General features: G+C 37.5%; 3 protein-coding genes and 1 pseudogene across 7 annotated transcripts in view; 3 read left to right on the top strand and 1 right to left on the bottom strand.

Annotated features, from left to right (window-relative positions):
* Nucleotides 1-14111, top strand: part of LOC127844953 (target of rapamycin complex 2 subunit MAPKAP1-like) — a 225492-nt pseudogene extending 211381 nt beyond the window's left edge.
* Nucleotides 1-21711, top strand: part of LOC127844952 (target of rapamycin complex 2 subunit MAPKAP1-like) — a 567740-nt gene that overhangs the window by 335976 nt on the left and 210053 nt on the right. The window lies entirely within an intron of this gene.
* Nucleotides 1-21711, bottom strand: part of LOC127844950 (ankyrin repeat domain-containing protein 50-like) — a 492344-nt gene that overhangs the window by 216964 nt on the left and 253669 nt on the right. The gene's annotated exons all lie outside the window — the stretch shown is intronic.
* Nucleotides 6975-11944, top strand: LOC127844951 (uncharacterized). Its single transcript, XM_052375518.1, has 3 exons — nt 6975-8435; nt 10717-11670; nt 11788-11944. The coding sequence occupies exons 1-2, from the start codon at nt 7071-7073 to the stop codon at nt 10747-10749; spliced, it is 1398 nt and encodes a 465-aa protein (XP_052231478.1). The 5' UTR covers nt 6975-7070; the 3' UTR covers nt 10750-11670; nt 11788-11944.

Below are 21711 nucleotides of genomic sequence, written 5' to 3' on the forward strand. Positions count from 1 at the left end.
GCAGTATTGACTTGTCAAGTCAAAACTATGTAACAATACAAAAACTAAAGCAAAACAATGTTATGGAATAAAATAAACAAAGTAACACAATAAAAAATTTTTTGGTAAAGAATGGGTAAGAATAGCGTAAAGTATTTCCATAAATTTGTGATTACCGAATACACGACGTATATGACTTCAATACTATGTATTACTTGTGTGAGATATCTATATAAGAAACTTCATTTTGTATTTAACATTAATGAAGTATACCATCACATATCACATCATATAAACAGAAAAAACACGTTAACCATTGTAACCATATTTTTGAAAAACAATTTAAACAAAACCTCAATTAATAAATCTATAATACGGAATACAAATGAAACATAATAACATCAAAGCATTCACGTTCGAAAAAAAATGTATACTTTAAAAGCATGAACTACAATGGACACGAATTAGTCTACGAAAACAACAATCAACATCACACTTTGTAATTTCCAGTACAAATACGTAAATAGAATTATCGAGACCAATAATTTTTTTTCGCAAATGCTAACTATCCAATTCTTACTTATGAGAACTGTGATGAATATATTGAAATTACAGAACATTCAATTATTGGAGTGCCAACACATCCAACCTATTTGGAATCAGTTTACGACCTTTCTTGACTCACAAAACCTACACGTTAAACTATCTGTTTTTGATAATAGTTTTTGAATTTACTCGTTATCATCACAGGTTTTCTCTCCCTTTTTCTCAAAGCGAGGATCAAATACTTTCAGGCCAGTGTAGGAGTACCAACAAAGAAAAAAATCTTCCTCACAATGGCCGGCGCAGAGGACTGGTCGTACCCGATGTCCGTTGTGGTTTCCAGTGCCAAGATTCAGGACCTGGTGGGACTGATCTGCTGATTATGGTACATGTATAGGGGTCTTTGGGCAATGGTTCTTACGCTAATTTTTGACACAGCTTCATTTTCTGACAGCCAATACATTGTTCCTTTATTATATTGACACCCCAGACATTTGTTCCTACCATTAGATTCCAAACCTAACAACATAGTATATGCCGATGATAGGTTCTCACCTCAAATTTAGCCAACAATTAAATGTATCTAACTTATCCATATTGTAAACCAATTCATATCGAGTGTCCGGGGAAGCAATAATATTGGAACCAATGTCTGGGCTGTAAATAAAACGTAGGAACCAATGTCCGGGCTGTCAAAACAAGACAGAAACAATTGTTTGGGTTGTCAAAATAACGTAGGAACCAATGTCTGCATGTGTTTAAATTAGTACAGAAACAATAGTTTGTAGAAAACCAATATAGGAGATGCCCATTTGCATCCTACCAGACCCTTGGTAATGGGGGCTATTTAGGAGTCACTGTGTTGATCGGTCTGTCCCTAACATTTCATCCGATCTTCACCAAACTTGGTCATAAGTTGTATCCAGATGATGTCTAGGTCAAGCATGAATATGGGTTTGTCCGGACCATAACTATGTTATGTATCGTTAGATATTTTAATGACTCGGTACTTTTTTCACCATTATTGGACGGTGTGTCATGTGAAAGAAGTACGTCGATATCTCCAAGGTCAAGGTCATACTTTGAGTTTAAAAGTCAAAAGTTTGTCCGGACTATAACTATGTCATTTATCGTTAGATTTTGAAATGATTTGGTACATTTGTTCACCATCATTGGACGGTGTGTCATGCGAAAGAAGAAAGTGGATATTTCCAAGGCCGAGGTCACACTTTGAGTTGAAAGGTAAAAAATGGCCATACATGAGCTTGTCCGGGCCATAACTATGTCGTTCATTGTGAGATTTTAAAATCATTTGGCACATTTGTTCACCATCATTGGACGGTGTGTCATGCGAAAGAAGTAAGTCGATATCTCCAAGGTCAAGGTCACACTTGGAGTTCAAAAGTCAAAAATGGCCATAAATGAGCTTGTCGGGGCCATAACTATGTCATTCATTGTGAGATTTTAAAATGACTCTGTACATTAATTTGTTCACAGTTTAATATCGTTGTGATAAATATAGTTGGTCCAGTACTGGGAGTAATTTAAAGCCCCTATAACGCTTAAAATGAACATAAATTTCGTAAAATATTGCGTAAAATAAACATAAACAATCAGTGTTCCTTAAAGCAATAGCCAAAATTACAACACGAGATGGGGTCTGGTAACAAAGATTTAACACGATACGAAGTGCTCTTTATTGTTTGTTTGTGGTACAATATATTCAACACATGTTCATGTTTCCAGCGATTTTTTTCCTTCTTTATAAAGAAACGGTAAACTGCACTTTCCCAATTTTTTTAGGAAAATGCAACATTTAGTTAGTTTCCTTTGCAGCTCTATGGCTTGACCCTAGGTAAATATAATATTGACAGCTTGAAAACACTTAGTTATCAATTTTAAAGTATTTGGGAGCAAAAAATCAAATACACCAATTTCCCAATTTGAGGTTTTCACGACTCGATTTTTCCCAATTTTGAGGTTTTCACGACTCGATTTTTCGCAATTGACCTGGTACGGGTACTTTTCCCAATTGGACAAAAAATTCGCTGTGTTCCATTTAAGTGTTCCCGTGTCGTATGCATAGATATTGTTGCGGTAAATTAAAATGGAATATATTGTGCCACACAAAAATAAAAAAGTGCATTTTTTATCTTGTAAAATCAAAGTTACCAGAAAATATCTAGCGTTGACATTTTGGCTATTGCTTTAAGGAACACTGATTGTCTATGATTGTCTAAGTGTTAACTTTATTTACGAAATATTTTACGAAATGTCCGTTTATTTTCCGTTTATTTTGAGCGCTATAGGGGCTTTAAATCAATTAAAGGGGCCCTCACCAAGTATACTGTTATGGCCTTAATTAACTAGTGCATAACGGGCAGGATAAAACTGAATGCAAATACAGGAAATAACCCAATCATTTAATTGACGCAAAGTCAATGAGACGCCGCATTATGCTGCGTCTCATCAGGGTCTACGCTGTTTGCTTAAAGGAATTTCTGTGAAAAATATTATAAAAAAAAAGAAATTTATATACCAGACATCTCTAATTTTGGAAATAAATTGATCCAATTTCGAAGGATGGGAGAGTCCACTCGGCATAAATGGGTTAAACCTATTTATTTTAGCTTGATTGCATAAAAAGCATACCGCTTATTGAAATGCTCTGGGGTTGGTTTCCTGGGTAGAACCAGTATGTGGTGTCTTTGCGGGAGATCTAAAGAGGGCTCCCACAGTGGGGATCGAAACCATGACTTCCCAGTTGCTAGACATACACCATATCGACTACCCCACAGCAACCAGGGGTATGTTGAAGAGCTTTATTTCACTGTTTCAGGTCAGTGTTATAACCTGGAGAAGGACTCTGTGCCCGGGGTGTCAATTGATCTGTGCCCGGGGTGTCAATTGCTCTGGAGTGTAACCTGGCCAGCATGGATACCCTGGAGTTTGTGCTGGTCCGAGAAAACAGTAAGACTTTCAAAAACATATTAGCCGCGCTCTGGGAAAACGGGGCTTAATGCATGTCGTGAAGTGTAGTCTCAGATTAGCCTGAGCAGTCTGCACAAGCTATTCAGGGACAACACTTTCAGTTTTTTATGTTTTTGGTTGTAATGAATTCTTTTGTAAATGAAAATCCAGTTGAGATGAAAAGCAGTCTGCACAGGATAATCAGGGACGACACTTTCCGCTTTTTTGATTATTTTTGTTAAAGAAAGTCTTTAGAAAATGAAAATCCTGTCAAGACGGAAAGCGTCGTCCTAGATTTGCCTGTGCAGACTGCATAGACTAATCTGGGACGATACTATACACACTTGCATAAAACCCCGTTTTTCCAGAGCGAGGCTCATGTGTCGTGTAGCAACAGTTGTGCGATAGCCTTCTGATTAAATCTTTTTTGTGACTCTTAATGTTTGGACACTGAACAAATAAAAATATATTGTAATTTGCGCAAAATCATAGATAATATTAGATAATGTTAAATGTAGGAACACTGTATTGATTTAACATTTGTTATCCATAAACAGATATCAGTAGGGTTTTAGAAATGATAGAATTCATATTTATTGTTTTATGCTCATACCATCGCTCATTGTAAGAAACAAACACCAAGAACCAGTATGGTGTCTGATTCAAAGAATCAATATGTTGTGTCTACAAACGTTTCTCACCTTTCTGCCGCCACAGGTTCCTGAGGTGAAGCCTCAGAAGTGGACAATGATAAGTCTTTGTTTTTGGAAAATTGGGCTTAATGCATGTGCAAGATAAGTGTGTGCAGTCTGAGGAGAGCTTTCCTCTTTTATAGAATCTTATGTTTTAAATGAAGTCTTTTATTTCCAGTTAAGGCCGAAAGTGTCATCCCTGATAAGCCTGTGCGGACTGCAAAGGCTAATCAGGGACAACTTTATGCCAATGCATTTAACCCTTATTTCACAGAGCAGGGCTCATGTGTGACAGTGTGTTATGTCTACAAACGTTTCTCGCCTTCCCCTTGTCCACAGGTTCCCGAGGTGACACCACAGAAATTGACAATGGCAGGTCCTTAGAGATGGCCAAGTCCCTCACGAGTCACCACTACAAGTCCTACCTGGTCAGCATGGTGCACAAACTGAGGACCAACACAGAGGTGCAGTTAGGTGAGGCATTTACAGCTTGCGCTAGGGATTAGGGATTCTCATTCTTGGAAATCAGGGCTAAATGCATGTGCATAGTGTTGTCCCAGATTAGCCTTTAAAGTCCAAACAGGCTAATCAGGGACAACACTTTTCGCTTTAACTTGATTTTTCGCTAAGAAGATACTTTCTTTAAGCGAAATATTTCTCAAAAGTCTAAAGTGTTGTCCATGATAAGCCTGTGCGGACTGCAATTTTATCCCATCATCAGACGTGCATTGTCGAAATAAACCACTGTGGAACAAATTTTCCTCTATTTCGGCACTGCTGAAATATAGATGTCACGCGCGGCGGAGAATGGTCATATTACTCGGAATCAACTATAAAGTAATCATTTTTAGTAAAATCGAATCAGATTCAACAAAACAAACAATTCGATACCAAGATGTAATATATTTTAACACATAATGCAACTCAAAAAGCAAAAAAACATCATTTACAAATATAAAGTGTGCGTACTCGTGACGTCATTATTAACACGTCATACACCATAATGCATGTTTTTTCACGCTAAAGCTGCAGTTGTTTAGTGTGTTTTTTTCATTATTTCTTAAAAATCGGGGACGTAGAGGTATGATAAACAGAAAAACAGGTTAGTTGCTGATCTTTTTGTAATGTATTAGGCTCGGCACCATTAAAATAATGAAACAATGTTTGCTTAAAATAACTTTGGGATTTCCGTGTAGTTCGATTTTCCTATTCTATTTTTAAAGAAATAATTTACGACTAAGAAAATTGATGGGATAAATCGAATACTAGGTCGGTGCCGAATAAAGCAAAGTTTATTTTGCTCGGCACGAAAATCTGAACCACTCGCCAAGGCTCGTGGTTCAGATTTTCTAAGCCTCGCAAAATAAACTTTGCTTTATTCGGCACCGACCTAGTATTCTCTATATACCCAGATTTCCCAGAATGCACAAACTGAGGACCAACAGAAGGTGCAGCTCTGTACGACATTTATGCCATCTTATTTTCTCCTTTCCCATGTCAATATTTTACGCGTTTATAGAATTTTTGGTTACAAGGAAGTTTCTTCTAAGCAAACAACTTGTCCATGGGGAAAGTGTCGCCTCTGATAAGCATGTGCAAACTGCATTAAGCCCCATTTTCCCAGAATCTTTGGATACAAACAAAGCTAACAAGTTTTAAATCCTATCAAAATACATGTTGTATGTCCCGTTATTATTTAAATGCATGTATTATTAGTTGATAAAAAGGGATGGCGGTGTTTGTACCTTTAAATTACATGGGTATTCCATGCTTGTGGTGATCTGTATACTATCTGTTGAGTCTTGCTCTTTGAAATCTGGGCTAAATGCATGTGCCTTAAGTTCAGTCCGCACAGAATAATCAAGGACAACACTGTCAACCTTAGCTTGGTCGCTGAGAAGAGACTTTTTAAAGAGAAAAACTAAAAAAAGCAGAAAAAGGCGTCTGTGATTAGACTTGGACGACATTTTACGCAAATGCACTTAAGTTCAGATTTCCCAGAACGCTTCTCTGTTCAATTCTTGGGTTGATGTTCCAGGGATAAGCGGAGAAAAGGTAAACATAGACCCTGTGGTGAGCAAAAGCAGTGCGCAAATCTTCCGACAGAAGGCGGTTACCTATGACGCTGATAATATTGCATCATGTGATATCTTTGAGGAGAAAGATGGGGGTATTTACTGATTTTTTGGTTTTCAGGCTTGACAGATTATGAGCAGACTTGCATAATAAACTATATAGATGAACAGGCATGCATTTGTAAACTATCTGAGGTAATTTTTGCAACGATTGTTTCTATCTCTTCACACAAACTGTTCCTTGAAAGTACCACTGCACTTTTTAACATACAAGATTAAAATATGCATGCATTCTTCCTTATTAAATGAGCGTGTGTATGAGTAATTGTCACCGCCCTCTGTTAAAAATTTTTCAAGTTATGCCCCATTTTCAAATTAACGCTTTTGTATCATGTTTATTATGACTTGAGTAAAACTTTATCAGGAGTATATGTTACTACTCTGACATGTCATCGGCTCATTGCTTTGATCATGATGGTGATGGTAATGATGGTAGTGATGGTGTTAATGATGATAATAATGTTGGTGATGGTAATGATGATGGTGGTGTTGATGATGATAATGATGGATTGGTGACAGTGGTGGTGAGTTTCATTTCCTAAATTATGTACTTACCTGACATATGTACTTTAGGATTCTATCTCGGCCCGAAAATAACTCGCTATACGGTAGGCGCCGCATAATAGACGACTACCGGAAATAAACAACTTTCGCGCATGCGTATCGTAGTTTCCTCTCCACACGACCTCATGCTCGAATCACTTTTCTTCTCGGCGCCTTCGAAGGCGTTTGTTACTCGCTATTTTTCAGCATGGCTGAAGTGTTTGTTAAAAATAATAATAATCGTTCTCCGTTTGTGGATAACGAGGAAGAAGATATGGGACACAGTGACGTGAGTAATAACACAGTGTCTGGCAAGCAGAAAAAAAGACGTTCCAAAGTAGACTTATTAGAGGAACGTTTTGACGAGAAATACGGTAAACTTGAAAATACTTTACACAATATTGTTGCATTGTTGCAATGCCAGTCACAAAGACATGGTAATTCAACGCAGGGGAATGGCAAAAGCCCCAATTATGACCAGGGGAGTGATAAAAGCCCCAATTTTGAAGAGAGGACTGGTCAAAGTTCCACAAGTAATCGTCAAGATGACGTACTTTCCATTCATCCTGCTTCCTCTGAACATTTTTCGTTGTCTGATTCAGAAGAAGAAGACACAGAGCACAGTGCTAGTGTACGCAGGTGTTTGAAAGACATTTTTGGAGAAGATGCATGTTTGAAAAAAGATGCACAAAAGCCAACTGGCATTTGCTTAGAAAATTCGCAGAAAGAAATTTTGGAACAAAACTATCGGTCTAAAACACCAAATAATGTAACAGCATTTTCTGAAGAGTGCAAAGATTTATTTCCAGTTGATGAAGACACTGAACATTTTTTACGTGTACCTACATTGGACGATATTGTAGACACGTGTCTAACAAAGAAGTTTGGTTCTAGAGCTTCATTCGCTAAACATGGAACTTTTCTGTTCTCACAACCAAACAAAATGGTGGAGAAGACCGCATACAGAGGACAGCAAAGTGTCTACATGGGTATTGTTACACAGATGTACATGCAGCAAGCTCTTGCAATGTTAATGGACATGGTTACAGATAAACCAGACATTGAGAAAAAAGTGAAGGACATTTTTGCTTTATCCACACGAAGTCTAGATCAATTTGGTAGAGCAGGAGCATTTTTTCATATCATTCGTAGACAAGTCACAATGAGCGAGACTTCTTTATATGAACTTGATGATTCAAGGACAATCAGTAACCTACCCTTGAGAGGGGACGGGGTGTTTGGTGAAGAATTGGAAAAGACTCTCAAACAAAAGAAAGACAAAAGAAAAACACTTGAAGAGTTATTGCCAGAAAAATTGCAAAAGAAGGAAACATATAAGAGGAAAGCCAGTGAACAGACAGAACAGCAAACATCTGTCAAAAGACAATATGTAAAGACAAATACAAGAATGGGTGTTCAGCCAAATGAATACAATAGAGCGCCACCTACATTTCGCATTCCAAAATACAATGCGGAACCACGAAGTACTTTTCGAACAGAGCACAGAGCTGGTGGCTCGAGAGGTCGGGGCAACTATGCAGCCAATAACAGACCAAGGGCTACAGTTGCCAAGGTTAGTAAACAATGACCAGTCAGGTTTGTTAATGTTGCGACCGGAGATACCAGTAGGGGACAGATTAACTCATTTTCAAAAAAATTGGCAGTTGATTACAACAGACAAATGGGTTTTATCAATTATAAAAGAGGGTTACAAATTGGAATTCATAAAGAAACCAATTTTTCAGGGTATAAAACAAACTCATGTCAGTATCGAAAACGAACATATTATGCAGGAAGAAATAGATTCTTTAATGCAAAAAAATGCTATAGAAATCGTACCGAAAACAAATTGGACGACAGGTTTTTACAGTACTCTATTTTTAGTCAAGAAAAAGACAGGAGATTTAAGACCAGTCATAAATCTAAAACCTCTAAATCGGTACCTCCGAAAGCAACATTTCAAGATGGACACATTGACAAAAGTGTTAAATCTAGTTCAAAAGAACGATTGGGCGATATCTTTCGACTTAAAAGACGCTTATTTTCACATAGGCATATTCAAGAAACACAGAAAATTCCTCAGATTTGCATGGAAGGGGAAAGTTTTCCAATTCAAAACATTATGTTTCGGACCAACTGTCTCTCCACGAGTTTTCACAAAAATATTGTCAGTTGTTGCAGCTTATCTAAGAGTAAAAGCCATACGATTAGCAGTGTATCTGGACGACTGGATACAACTGAATCAAGAAAGACAAATATTACTAACAGAAAGAGAGATAACGCTCAATCTTCTTCTGAATCTAGGTTTCATAATAAACAAAAACAAATCCACTCTCATTCCTGTACAGATTCTGACATATTTAGGAACAGTTTTTCAATTAAAGAAAGGCCTGGTTTATCCAACGGCAGAAAGATTTCAGAAATTAGTGAAGGCAATTCATCTACTAATCAATGGTTACACAAAAGCAAGACAATATTTGGTAGTTCTTGGAATGATGGCATCCACACTAGAAATTGTACCAAATGCAAGACTGTATATGAGACCCCTTCAAATGCATTTGTTACGAAACTGGAGTCCAGCCAGAATGTCTCTGCACTGGGAGGTCCCATGTACACAGTCTGTGAAATCCAGTCTCCATTGGTGGTTACATCAAGCCAATTTTCAAAAAGGGGTATCTTTGCAACCAATTCAACCGCAGATAACAATGACTTGCGATGCATCAATGGTGGGATGGGGTGGTTTTGTGAACAACCAAGTAGTACAGGGTGTTTGGTCCAGGAACCAGAGTACAGAGCATATAAATTATCTGGAATTGAAGGCGGTACATCTGTCATTGGAAAATTTTGTTCCGATATTAAAGAACAAACATGTATTGATTCGATCAGACAATTCCAGCACAGTTCAATATTTGAACAAACAGGGAGGTACAAAATCGATGAGACTTTGCGAATTAGCTCAGAGAATCTGGTTCCTAGCTCTACACCACAATATGAAATTGAAATCAGTACATATCAAGGGGCAGACAAATGTATTAGCGGATTTTCTCAGCCGACACCAACTTCAGGCTACAGAATGGTCACTGAACAAGACTGTAGTGAACCATCTGTTTTGGATGTGGGAGACTCCGCTAATAGATTTGTTTGCGACAGCAGAGAACAAACAATGTCCAGTGTTTTGCTCATGGAATCTAGATACATTAGCACTGACACAGGATGCTCTGTCCATAAGTTGGGAAGGCATGATGGCATATGCATTTCCACCCATAAGTCTGTTGGGCAAGGTACTCAAACACATGATGAAGTTTCAGTGCGAATTGATTCTGATAGCACCAATGTGGGAACGTCAGCATTGGTATCCAATGATTCTTCAGTTGTTGATAGCTCCACCAGTCAAGCTTCCAGAAATGGAAGATTTATTGGTTCAGAAAGGGATGTTACATCCGAATCCAAAATTTCTAAAACTGACTGCATGGAGATTATCGACAAACGGTATGAAACAGAAGGATTTTCTAGACAAACTAGAAAATTATTGTGTTCATCATGGAGAATCGGAACTCAGAAAGATTATAGATGTAAATTTAGGAAATTCCATAGCTGGTGTGGTAAAAGACAAATTGATCCCTTTAGTCCATCTTTAAATAACTGTGCTAATTTTTTAGCTGATCTATATAAAGATGGTTTAAAATACAAAACAATTTCAGGCTATAGATCAATGATGTCTTCTATGTTGAACCCGGTGGACAGAATACCAGTGGGTCAACATCCCTATATTATTCGTTTACTGAAAGGCATTTTCAATGAAAGGCCACCAGTGAAAAGACTTGTACCTGAATGGAATTTATTGTTTGTTTTAGATGCCCTCAAGCAACCACCGTTTGAGCCAATAAAGACAGCCAGTTTAAAGTATGTAACTTACAAGACAGTTTTTCTCATAGCAATTACAACTTTTCGCAGATGTGGGGATTTACAATCTTTGACATTGGGAGAAAATTCTGTGAATGTACAAGCAAAAGGTGTAACTTTCATAAGGCATGGTTTATCGAAACAGGACAGAGGTTCACATCAGAGCAATACTATTTTTATTCCTGCTTTTCCAAAGAACAAGTTGTTGGATCCAAAACGAGCATTGACTTATTATCTGAAATCAACAGAAAAATTTAGGAATTCAAAAGAGAAGGACTCTTTGAAATTATTTTTAACTGTAAATAAACCGCATAGAGCGGCTTCAAGTCAGACAATTTCGTCATGGATTGTTAAGACTATTCAAAAGTCATACAAAATGAAAAAAGTGTATGTATCTAAAGTTAAAGGTCATTCAACTAGGTCAATCGGACCATCATGGGCTCTTTTTAAGGGAGCTCCATTGAAAGATGTTTTAGACAGTGCAGATTGGAGTAGATCATCTACTTTTGTGAAGTTCTATTTTAAAGATGTATCATTTGATTTTCTTAAAGAATAATGTTTTTCTCCCCGGCGAGTTATTTTCCGGAAAGTGAACTGTTTTTAAGTCAACAGTATGGAACATATCATATATATGACGGCCACAAGTAGTGGTTTATCCATCATATATTTTTTAAAATATATTGTTTAAATATGTGGGAAAGTGAATAAGAATACATGATTTGTGCTGTGTACAGTTATTATTGTGTATATAAGAGGGACTGTTGTAGCAGTTTTTATGAAATAGAAGATATAGAAAACTCTGGAATGAGAAGATCTACTATAATTGTTGGAGTGGTCAGAAAGTACCTGAACCCGCCTCCAAAGAGGGACTGCTTTGGGAAGGAATCCTAAAGTACATATGTCAGGTAAGTACATAATTTAGGAAATGAAATTTCCAAATTTGTACTCAAATTATAATTTTATGAGTAAATTATACTTACCTGACATATGTACAAACCCACCCTTCCTCCCCTCTTTTTCAGACTACTTTCTGAGGCCTTCGAAGGCGCCAAGGAAAGTGATTCGAGCATGAGGTCGTGTGGAGAGGAAACTACGATACGCATGCGCGAAAGTTGTTTATTTCCGGTAGTCGTCTATTATGCGGCGCCTACCGTATAGCGAGTTATTTTCGGGCCGAGATAGAATCCTAAAGTACATATGTCAGGTAAGTATAATTTACTCATAAAATTATAATTTGAGTACAAATTTGGAAATTTTATGGTTGTGGGGGTGATGCTGATGATGATTGTGGTGGTGGTGGTAGTGATGATGAAGAAGATTATCATTATAGTGGATATGATGATGATGATGGTGGTGGTTGTAGTGATGGTGATGATGATTATGATGGTGGTGGTTGTAGTGACAGGCTTTTTCCGCCCTATGCCACGGGTCCGAAATTCGGCCCCATTCCCAATGCAAATCTGGTTGTTTTTTTCCCAATTCAAAAAAAAATTCCCAATTCAAAAAAAAAAAAAAAAAAAAAATTTTTTTTTTTTTTTTTTTTTTTTTTTTTTACCCTTTAAATATATAAGTTGACCTGATCTGGTGTAGAAAATAGAAAGTATTGCATAATTAAATTATCTGTTGCCTTGAATTTGTTTTAAGAACTGTAAAATATGTTAATGATTATTTAAGACTTAACTTTTTATCCTCAAAATCCGGCGCTTCCCGCGATTTTCCCCAAATTCAGATTAAAAAACCTGCACTAATCACACATGTTCATAATATTTTGTAAAATTTTAATAATAAGTTATCAAAATAGTCGTTATTTACCAGTTAACGGCTTCTTTGAAATATAAGAAACACTGTTTTAAATAATTTACATGCGATAATTTTTCCCAATTGAGCCAATTTTGCGATTAATTTTTTTCCCAAAATGGGGGTTTTCACGACGCGAAATTCCCAAAATTCCAGTGTGGCGTTTTCCCAAAATGGAGCGGAAAAAGCCTGAGTGATGATGATTATGATGATGGAAGTGGTTGTAGTGATGGTGATGATGATGGTGGTGGTTGTAGTGATGGTGATGATGATTATGATGATGGTGGTGGTTGTAGTGATGATGATTATGATGCTTATGATGATGATTATATACAACAATGATGATAGTCTTACAACACTCCAACTCCATTAGGCCTTCATATATATTTCCGCAAGCCTCTTATAGCTAAGAATCTCGTTACAACTTTAACAGAACAATCACAAGATATACTTTTCATCCATACATAGTATATCTCTGTTTCTGTTGTGCAGGTAAATCAGTGTTCCGTCTTGCCTACTTCAATGGGCACGAGTTCAAACACCGCGACTTTGAGGCAGACACTGCAGTGTGTTATGAGATTGTACAGAAGTTTAACAACATACTGGAGCTCAGGTTGAGTCCTGTAGGGAAGGAATACGTTGCCAACAGAGACAAGAAGTTGATGAAGAAGCGGGATTCTTTATTGATGTGAAACTTAAATACTGTTTATTGTGTAATCATAAGTATTAGTGGGAAATTATTTTCGTTGATTTTGTGGGTTGATTTTAAGTCCACAAACTTAACACAAATACATTTGGAAAATGGCTTAGGCAAATTCTTGCTTTTTTCCGAAATCAGAAATCAATGGTTTATACGTGTCCATACAAGTCTTTTTTTTTAAACCACGAATTGAATGCCGACAAATATAAATGATTTTGAAGTTCTTTGAAGGTGGAAATGTCTTCTTTGCAACAATACTTTTTTAATTTGTTTTAAATGTGTTGCTTTTCTACATCCCATTTAATTGTAACCAGGTATGCCTATTAGAATGTCTTGATTTCCCAATAAAATGTGTTTGGGGGGAATTTTAAAATTTGCCTTTTTCTGTACATGTCTAGGCATGTTATGACTTGGAGTTTGTTTTACACTTATTTATATTTATAAATATTAACTGTACTGTTTTGAAATCCATAGTCTTATTGAGACATAATCAGCAGCAAAAGCGACAGCAACAACAGAAGCAGCAGCAGTAGCATCCTTCTCATCATCATCGTCGTCGTCATCATCATCATTCCCATCCTCATCATCATCATCATCATCATTACCTGTGGCAGCTCAAACAATATCAACATCGTCATTGTTGTCGTATTCATTATTGTTCCGTCTGTTTTTCATATTATCATTAAAATCAACATTATCAACATCATCGGAAACAATTAAATTAGGAACTACTCGACTGAAATCCTAACATGTGCATTAGATTATCATCATCATGACAACAACATTAACAATAAGAAATGGCATTAAGTCATGATAGGCATACGGGAATCATTTAGGAATGTAAACTCGTAACCTAGGTCAAGGTGGTACATTAATTAATCTGAAGTCCTATTGATATGCGATTGATGTTGTCAATTTTTTTTATATGTCTCAACCTTAACGCGCGTCCGAAGATGCCGTAAAGAAAGCTTTCAAAAACCTCATCATCTATGATATTGTTAACATAATCACCATCATCAGCAACACTGTCACGTACAGACCAGGCAGCAGAAGACTCATAGTCGGTGTTAGGTGTCCGGTCATAAATTCTAAATCGTTTCACTTCAACGTGCTCTAAAGCGTCAAGTTCCTGTTGGATGGGAATGTATTCCTCTGGTGGAATCTTATTGATCGTGCGTTCATCCTCAATTTTAAAACAAGCGAATTCCAACCTACACTCAAGTGATTGAGTGCATGCAGACAGTTTTTTCATCAGGTGGCGAAGTTCTGATGGAGACAATCCATCATAATAGACAGTCAAATACTTCAATGATGGAGGAAGCTGTAGGTCGATATATACATGTGAATCAGAATACACTGCAAGCGTTTCCAGCTGTGAGAGGTATGTTAGTGATCGTGACAGTGACGGTACATGAGGTACATTATGCACATTCAAACCGGTTATAAACCCAGCCCGCTCAAACTCACTCCGCGGTCTCGAAACAATATATTTGCAATGCAGTCTCAGATGCTTTACATTCAGACCGTGCAGAATCTCCCCTAGACAAGTACTATCGCTATAAACTCTGATTGTACATGTATTGTTTACATCCGTTATTATGTATGCTCCTGCTCCTGAGACTGCTGAAAACTCCACAAATGAAACCTTCAACACAAGATTACACTTCACCTTATGATTGAGTGTCAACATCGTGCTTAACAGACTGCGTAGCCAGGTGGAGTCATTGACTTCACTTCTAGTTAAATCAATATATTCTATGGAGTGGAGTACTGGAGTATAGTCTGCACATGTCACTGGATCAGCACCGTTAAGTAGACACCATGTATGAACGGCGTTATTGTCGACACTGTTGAAATCAAACCCATGCAATGCAATGTGAGTAAGTTTGTTGTGTATGAGAAGCGGTTTCGGTAACACTTTCACATTATTGTTGATAGTTAAAGAATTTAAATTTTCGAACAGTGACAAATCTAGTCCATCATATGTTGTAAGCATTTTAATACTTTGAAGAGTCTTATAATTATTGAGAGAGAATGGTAATAAAGTTACTTCATGGTTAAGATTAATTGATTGTATGTGTTCATAATGTGACAAGTCGAGCGCTTCACATTTACAATCTATCTCCAGATGTGTCAACTTCTTCAGTCCCACCAGCGCATGTGGTTGCAATGTACATCGCTCTTCTCGGAGCTCTAGCAGTTCGAGGTTGTGACACGATGACAAGTCGATCACGATACCAGATTCAGACGATTTGAATTGTTTCTCGTCGTCTCGTGTAGAGACGCCATGATCCTTACGTGCAGGTAAGGCGACAGGTCCAGGTCCCTGACAACGGGAAGACGACGCGTCTTGTGAACGTATTGTTACAGGTTTGTTGTGATTGGAAACACGTAAAGATCGAGCCCGTGAAGTGTTCAGTGCCCAGATCTGGATTAAATCTTCGGCATCATCACTGTTGAAATTAAAGTGACTCAGATGTAGGTGTATTGGAGTGTTCTTGTTGGCTACAGCCTCCCTATAACCCGAGAGGATGCACTTTTGGAAAAAATAGTGAAACTTGCTATTAAAGTCAAGCTCATTCATCAGTGTAGATAGTTTATTCGCTGCAGAAACGTTGAAGCCACACAGGAATATAAACATTTGAGATATGTCAAGATATGAATTGTCATGGCGTTTGAGATATCCGGAAATGACGCCATCAATTACGTCTGCATTCCTATGGATATGAAAAGCAGTAAGAAATTCCTGGATTGTTTTATGGACAAACGACACTGTCTGACATTTTTTACCTTTTCTTTCAGATAATAATCCTGATTCTAGTGCGAACTGCTTTGCAATTTCAGGCAAATGAGCCCTCAAGTCTATGTCGCTGAACACGAGTGATGATTCTTTTTTATTTGAAAACAAAAATGAGAACGCGGCTTTTGCAATGGAATCAATGTGTGTTATGTTTGGTTTCACATATTTCGTTCCTGAAAGGCAGTATACAGTCGATGGGTCATCTCGATCGAAATAACCAATTTGTGAGTTAGCTTTTTTACACAGATTTTCAAGCATAGCAGTGTACAGTTCACACAGTGACGATCCGGTGAGACGCTCAGCTCTATCATCTACCCACGTACGAAGGACAAGAGTGTTCAGCATAGGCGAAGATGATATCGACTCAAGGTTTTTACTGCGAAGGAATAATTTAAACAGCCTCACGCTTTCTTTGATATCATTTGATTCGTTAAGTAGGCATCGTAATATATTTTCATTGAATTCTTCAGGATTGCTTATACCCTCTAGATCCAACAGAATGTCAATTTGTGAATTCCTGATACGTTCATCAGCCAGTTTCCATGGTCGAGAAGTTGTGAGTACAATGCGCTGGTCCTTAGGAATTCCGTCCATGGAAGGCAGAGATTCTATACATGGCCACTCATCCAAACCGTCTTGAATGATGAGATACATTACATTTTTCAATATTTTTAAGACCAGTTCGTACGCACTATCCCATTCGTTTTCCGGATACATTTTGTAGATGAGCTGGGTTTTTATCATGCGAGTTACATGTGTCTGTTCTCTCGAATCGCGCAACGAGATGAACAACAGAACCCTGAATTTCTGAAGGGTATCAACGTCACCAAACATCTTTTGTTCTTTTGTAGATTTCACGATCGGCGCATGCACATTACACCAATCGTGGACTAATTTGGTAGCAAAATACGATTTTCCGCTGCCAGGCTCACCTTGTAAATATATACGGCTTAACCCTCCGGAAAAGCAATCGCTGTATTTGTGTATTTGTTCTTGTTTCACGTGTTTACCATCTTTTTTGATTTTCATCTTGTGTATTTTTGGATCGGCATAGATTTCTTGTATTCGTTTATCGAGACTGGGGTTTAATGTGGACATGGGTACGCAGATTACACTGTCACGGTAATGGTCCACCAATCGCCTGAGAAGATCTGAAATAATAATGAAGCTCAATAACACAGGATTACGTTATTGGACGTTCATCTTTATAACAAATGTGTTGAGCAATTTTCATTATGATTGGACCAAACATGTGTCTCCTAGAGTGTTAAAACGTGAAACCATTTTTAACTAAGCCTATATACAAAAAGATCAATGCTCGGCCAAATTTGATAAAGATTTGATGAACAAGTGAATTCTAGAGTGTAAAAAAGTGTTGTTTTTTTTCCTTTTTATCTAACTTTTGACCGCGGGTGATTCCGGTTCAAACTCCGAGCCGAGATTATACTGGGAACAATGTTCTGACCAAGTTTCACGAAGATTGGACAATTAAAGTGGCCTCTAGAGTGTTAACACCGCATACATTATAAGTTTACGACAGATGGCGGATGATGCGCGGCATATGACGGACACAAAGTGATCACAAAGCTTCCATTTAGCACATGTTTTGTTCCGGAGACTCTCAAAGTTACATTTTATTTTTTCTCTGAACCAGTGTATCGCACGTGGAATGATTAATTTAAATCCCATGTCTACCATTTACTTACATAATTATACAGGTAAAGACAATCAAATGGATAACACTGTTTTAATGAGCTTTTAACATACAAGGTATACAAATCACAAAATACTCAATACATTAAATTATTTTTTCACCAGGAATAATGGTGATACCAGGCATATTTATATGTGAAGCATGTGTATGATTTGGTGTGTATGTGGAGAATGGCCGTATACATAATGTAATGACCAATCCCCTAAACGAGATATGTTTCCGGGCCAAGAATCTGGCCTACCGACCCTGATGTATGTGGCTCTGCGCTCTAGCAAGCTGTTACTACAATAGCAACACGCTCATAACAATAGCAAAGCCCGTATTACAATAGCAAAGCACTAATGAAAGTAGCAAAGCGCGTATTACAATAGCAAAGCACAAATGACACTAGCAAAGCTCTTATTACCAAGGTTTTAATGAACTTTTTACATACAAGGTATACAATTCACAAAATACTCATAACATTTTTTTCTTTTTTAAACCAGGAATAATGGTGATACCCGGCATATCTTTAGCATGTCTATGATTAAGTTTGTATGTGGAGAATGACCGTATACATAATGTAATTACCAATACCCTAAATAAATTATGTTTCCGGGCCAAGAATCGAGCCTACCGACCCTGATGTCTGTGGTTCAGCATTCTAGCAACTGAGCTTGTATATATATATTTGTTTTAATTACTGACCAGACCTTATAACACTGATAATACCCTAAATTAATGCCACACATATGCGCATACAGTAGTGTCATTAATCATAACATTTAACTGACCTCAACAGAATGAATGTGAATGAAGCTCACTCCAAAAGCAAATTATTTTTATGTAATCCCAGGGCAACAGATAAGGTTTGTTTCAGATAAGGTTCGTTTCAGATAAGGTTCGTTTCATCGTTTTTACGATTTGTATTACAGACTAGAACTCCGCAGTTGGATGTGTCGCCTGATGGTAATGGATTAACCTAGAAATTGGCCCGTTGCAATAAGTCTTAGTCCAAAATAAGGTCAAGGTCAAAATGAGGTCGGGTGATGCTGGTTTGTGCAGGTTGATGAGAGACAACATCCATGCAAGTTCTGAAGCAAGCGGTATTGATGTCAGAGGAAGCGGTCAAAATGGGTTAACAAAGATTTTCGTACGGATGGACGGACGGAGAGGACAAACGCTATATGCCTCCTGCATCGTAGATGCCGGGGGCATAAAAGAAATTATCAAAAAAATGTAATGTTTAAAGTAAAGCTCAAGACATAGTAGTTATGAACCTTTTTTAGGTCGCAGTCGCAGATTTCGAAATCTAAACCTGGACCCTAAGTTCAAGGTCAAGGTCACAGGGGTCAAAACTTGTATGCGCATGGCAAAATCTTGTCCAGATACACATGCGTACCAAATATGAAAGCAATATCTGGAGGGACACAAATGTTAGGAGCTTTTTTTGAATCGCGGTCGCAGATTTCCAAAACGGAACACGGACCCAAAGTTAGAAAATTTCATGACCATAGAAAGGTGTTGTCCAGATACACATGCGTACCAAATATAAAAGCAATATCTGAAGGGACACAGTAGGTACGAGCCTTTTTCGATTCGCGGTCGCAGATTGCAAACCCTGAACGCTGACCTCAAGTTCAAGGTCAAGGTCACAGGGGTAAATATGTTATGCGCATGGAAAGGTGTTGTCCATATTCACATGCATGCATACCAAATATGAAAGCAATATCTGAAGGGACACAGTAGAAATGAGCCTGTACTGAATCGCGGTCGCAGATTTTGAAACCTGAACGCTGACCTCAAGATCAAAGTCACAGGGGTTAAATGCGCATGGAAAAGTGTTGTCCAGATACACAAGCATACTTAATATGGAAGCAATATCTGAAGGGACACAGTGGTAATAAGTCTTTTCTGAATCGCGGTCGCAGATCTCGAATCGCGGTCGCAGATTTCTAAACGCTTACCTCAAGTTCAAGGTCACAGGGGTAAAAAATTGTATGCGCATGCAAAGGTATGAAAAGGTGTTGTCCCGATACACATTTATACCAAATATGAAAGCAATATCTAAAGGGACACAGAAGTTATGATCCTTTTTCGAAAAGTGTGACGCCGCAGACGACGCCATCGCCGACAAAGTAACACCTATATGTCCCATGACCATAGTCAGGCGACACAAAAACTAATTGAAATTAAAAATCAATCGTACAGAAAAGGATTATGAAAATGGAAAACGAATTAAAATCGATTCTTCGTCGTTTTAGTTGTTCCGTTTTCCACCGTACCGCGTTTAATTATAATAAGTGTATTGTAACCTTTAGTGTGGCCGTAATATTTTCAGTTAGCTCATATAGACACCGTTTTGGTCCGGTCTCAATATAAAAAGTAACTTCCGCAGAAATTAGGTAACACTACACTAAATCATTTTGTATCCCTCTGTGGTCGAAAGTAGTGCCTATTTCTAAAGAGTTCCTTTTCTCTTCGAATTTTACTTTCTTAGAAGTTGCGAGACCATGTATTTTTGAGTGCATTTATTGAAGATGACAGATTTATCTTTAAAATGATACCGGTCTTGCAAAATTTGATATACATGAAATATAAAAAAAATGCTTTGTTAGTTGGCGGTTTTATAATGGGACCATATGGGAAATGGAAATAGTGTATTATAACCTTAAAAAAGCGCATTTACCGAGTCTTCGCGGCCAATATTAAAAGAAAATCACTATTAAGATGTATTTTATTGATTGGATTACTTTTAGCGGGAAAACATATGATTTATATAATAATGGATGTGTTTTCTACTTTTTTAAGGGAAAACGTGAATTTTCGGGTAAAAAAAGTAAAAAAAAAGTACTGATACCCGACTCTTAGGCCTCGGTGTTCACCCGATCTTGCTTTAAGAAACTTTCAGCACGTTAAACACATCAGTTATGTCCATTGCATGCAAATAAGTGTAAATGAGCCGTTCATTTCTTTGTTTTAAATGATTTACACGCGAAATTAGGTCGTATTACCTTCGAAATCCAAGTACAGAAAACGGAAGCCAGATGGCTTATCATGTGTGATACTCAAATGCTTTTTTAATGTATTTCTAGTTGTCAGATCGACCTGAAACTTTGTATTTGTGGTACAAATAGATAAATAATGATGTAGATGCATTTTCTTTATGATCCGAAAGTTAAATTTTCCTTTAAGATTACACTACACTAAATCATTTTATATCCCTCCGTGGTCTATTTCTAAAGAGTTCCTTTTCTCTTCGGGTTTAATAGCAATTTATCGATGGCACCCATGCCTTTTGCAATTATTTCCTGCATCCTCTGTGTGTCTGCAACATTTTGGTGCATTTCATAAGGAATTACGTTGAAAGATGAACGTTTGGGGTGCTTTTATTGAAGTACGGGGCTTTTGTCGAAAATTCAATTGCGAAATTCTGTTTTCCGAGGGTGCTTGCCTTTGAGCGAATTTTACTTTCTAAGGAGTTGCGAAACCATATACATGTATTTTTGAGTGCATTTATTGAAAAAGGACAGATTAATCTTTAAAATGATACCGGTCTTGCAAAATTTGATATATAGGAAAAATGCTTTGCAAGTTGGCAGTTTTATAATGGGACGGAATTAGTGTATTATAACCATAAGTTCGGGAAAAGGTTCTCTGTTTAACGCGGTCATGTTAGGAAACTATTATAAACGGCGTGCGCGCCCAATATGTTGCAATTTGTAACGAGAACCAAACCGTCGGGAAAAGACATTTTGAAGTGTATAGTATCACATTAAATAGCGCAGGTGGTGACAGATTCTGAAATATTCGGCTCAAAACACCGCTGTTCCTCCGTGTCTCAAAAACTAACAAGGTCGTGATTTCCACTGGCTTGTCATTGATGGAGAGGGTTTGGCAATGTGAGTATGATCTGAGACTGAAAGGCAGGAGTGTTGAAACTGGTTTAAACAAAA

This window comes from Dreissena polymorpha, chromosome 9 (genome assembly GCF_020536995.1).
Source record: "Dreissena polymorpha isolate Duluth1 chromosome 9, UMN_Dpol_1.0, whole genome shotgun sequence".
Taxonomy (NCBI): domain Eukaryota; kingdom Metazoa; phylum Mollusca; class Bivalvia; order Myida; family Dreissenidae; genus Dreissena; species Dreissena polymorpha.

Coding starts and splice junctions, on each gene's coding strand:
- LOC127844951 (XM_052375518.1), top strand. CDS start 7,071: ATGGCTGAAGTGTTTGTTAAAAATAATAATAATCGTTCTCCGTTTGTG. Junction 8,436..10,716: donor CAAGGGCTACAGTTGCCAAG/GTTAGTAAACAA, acceptor TGTTTGTTTTAG/ATGCCCTCAAGCAACCACCG.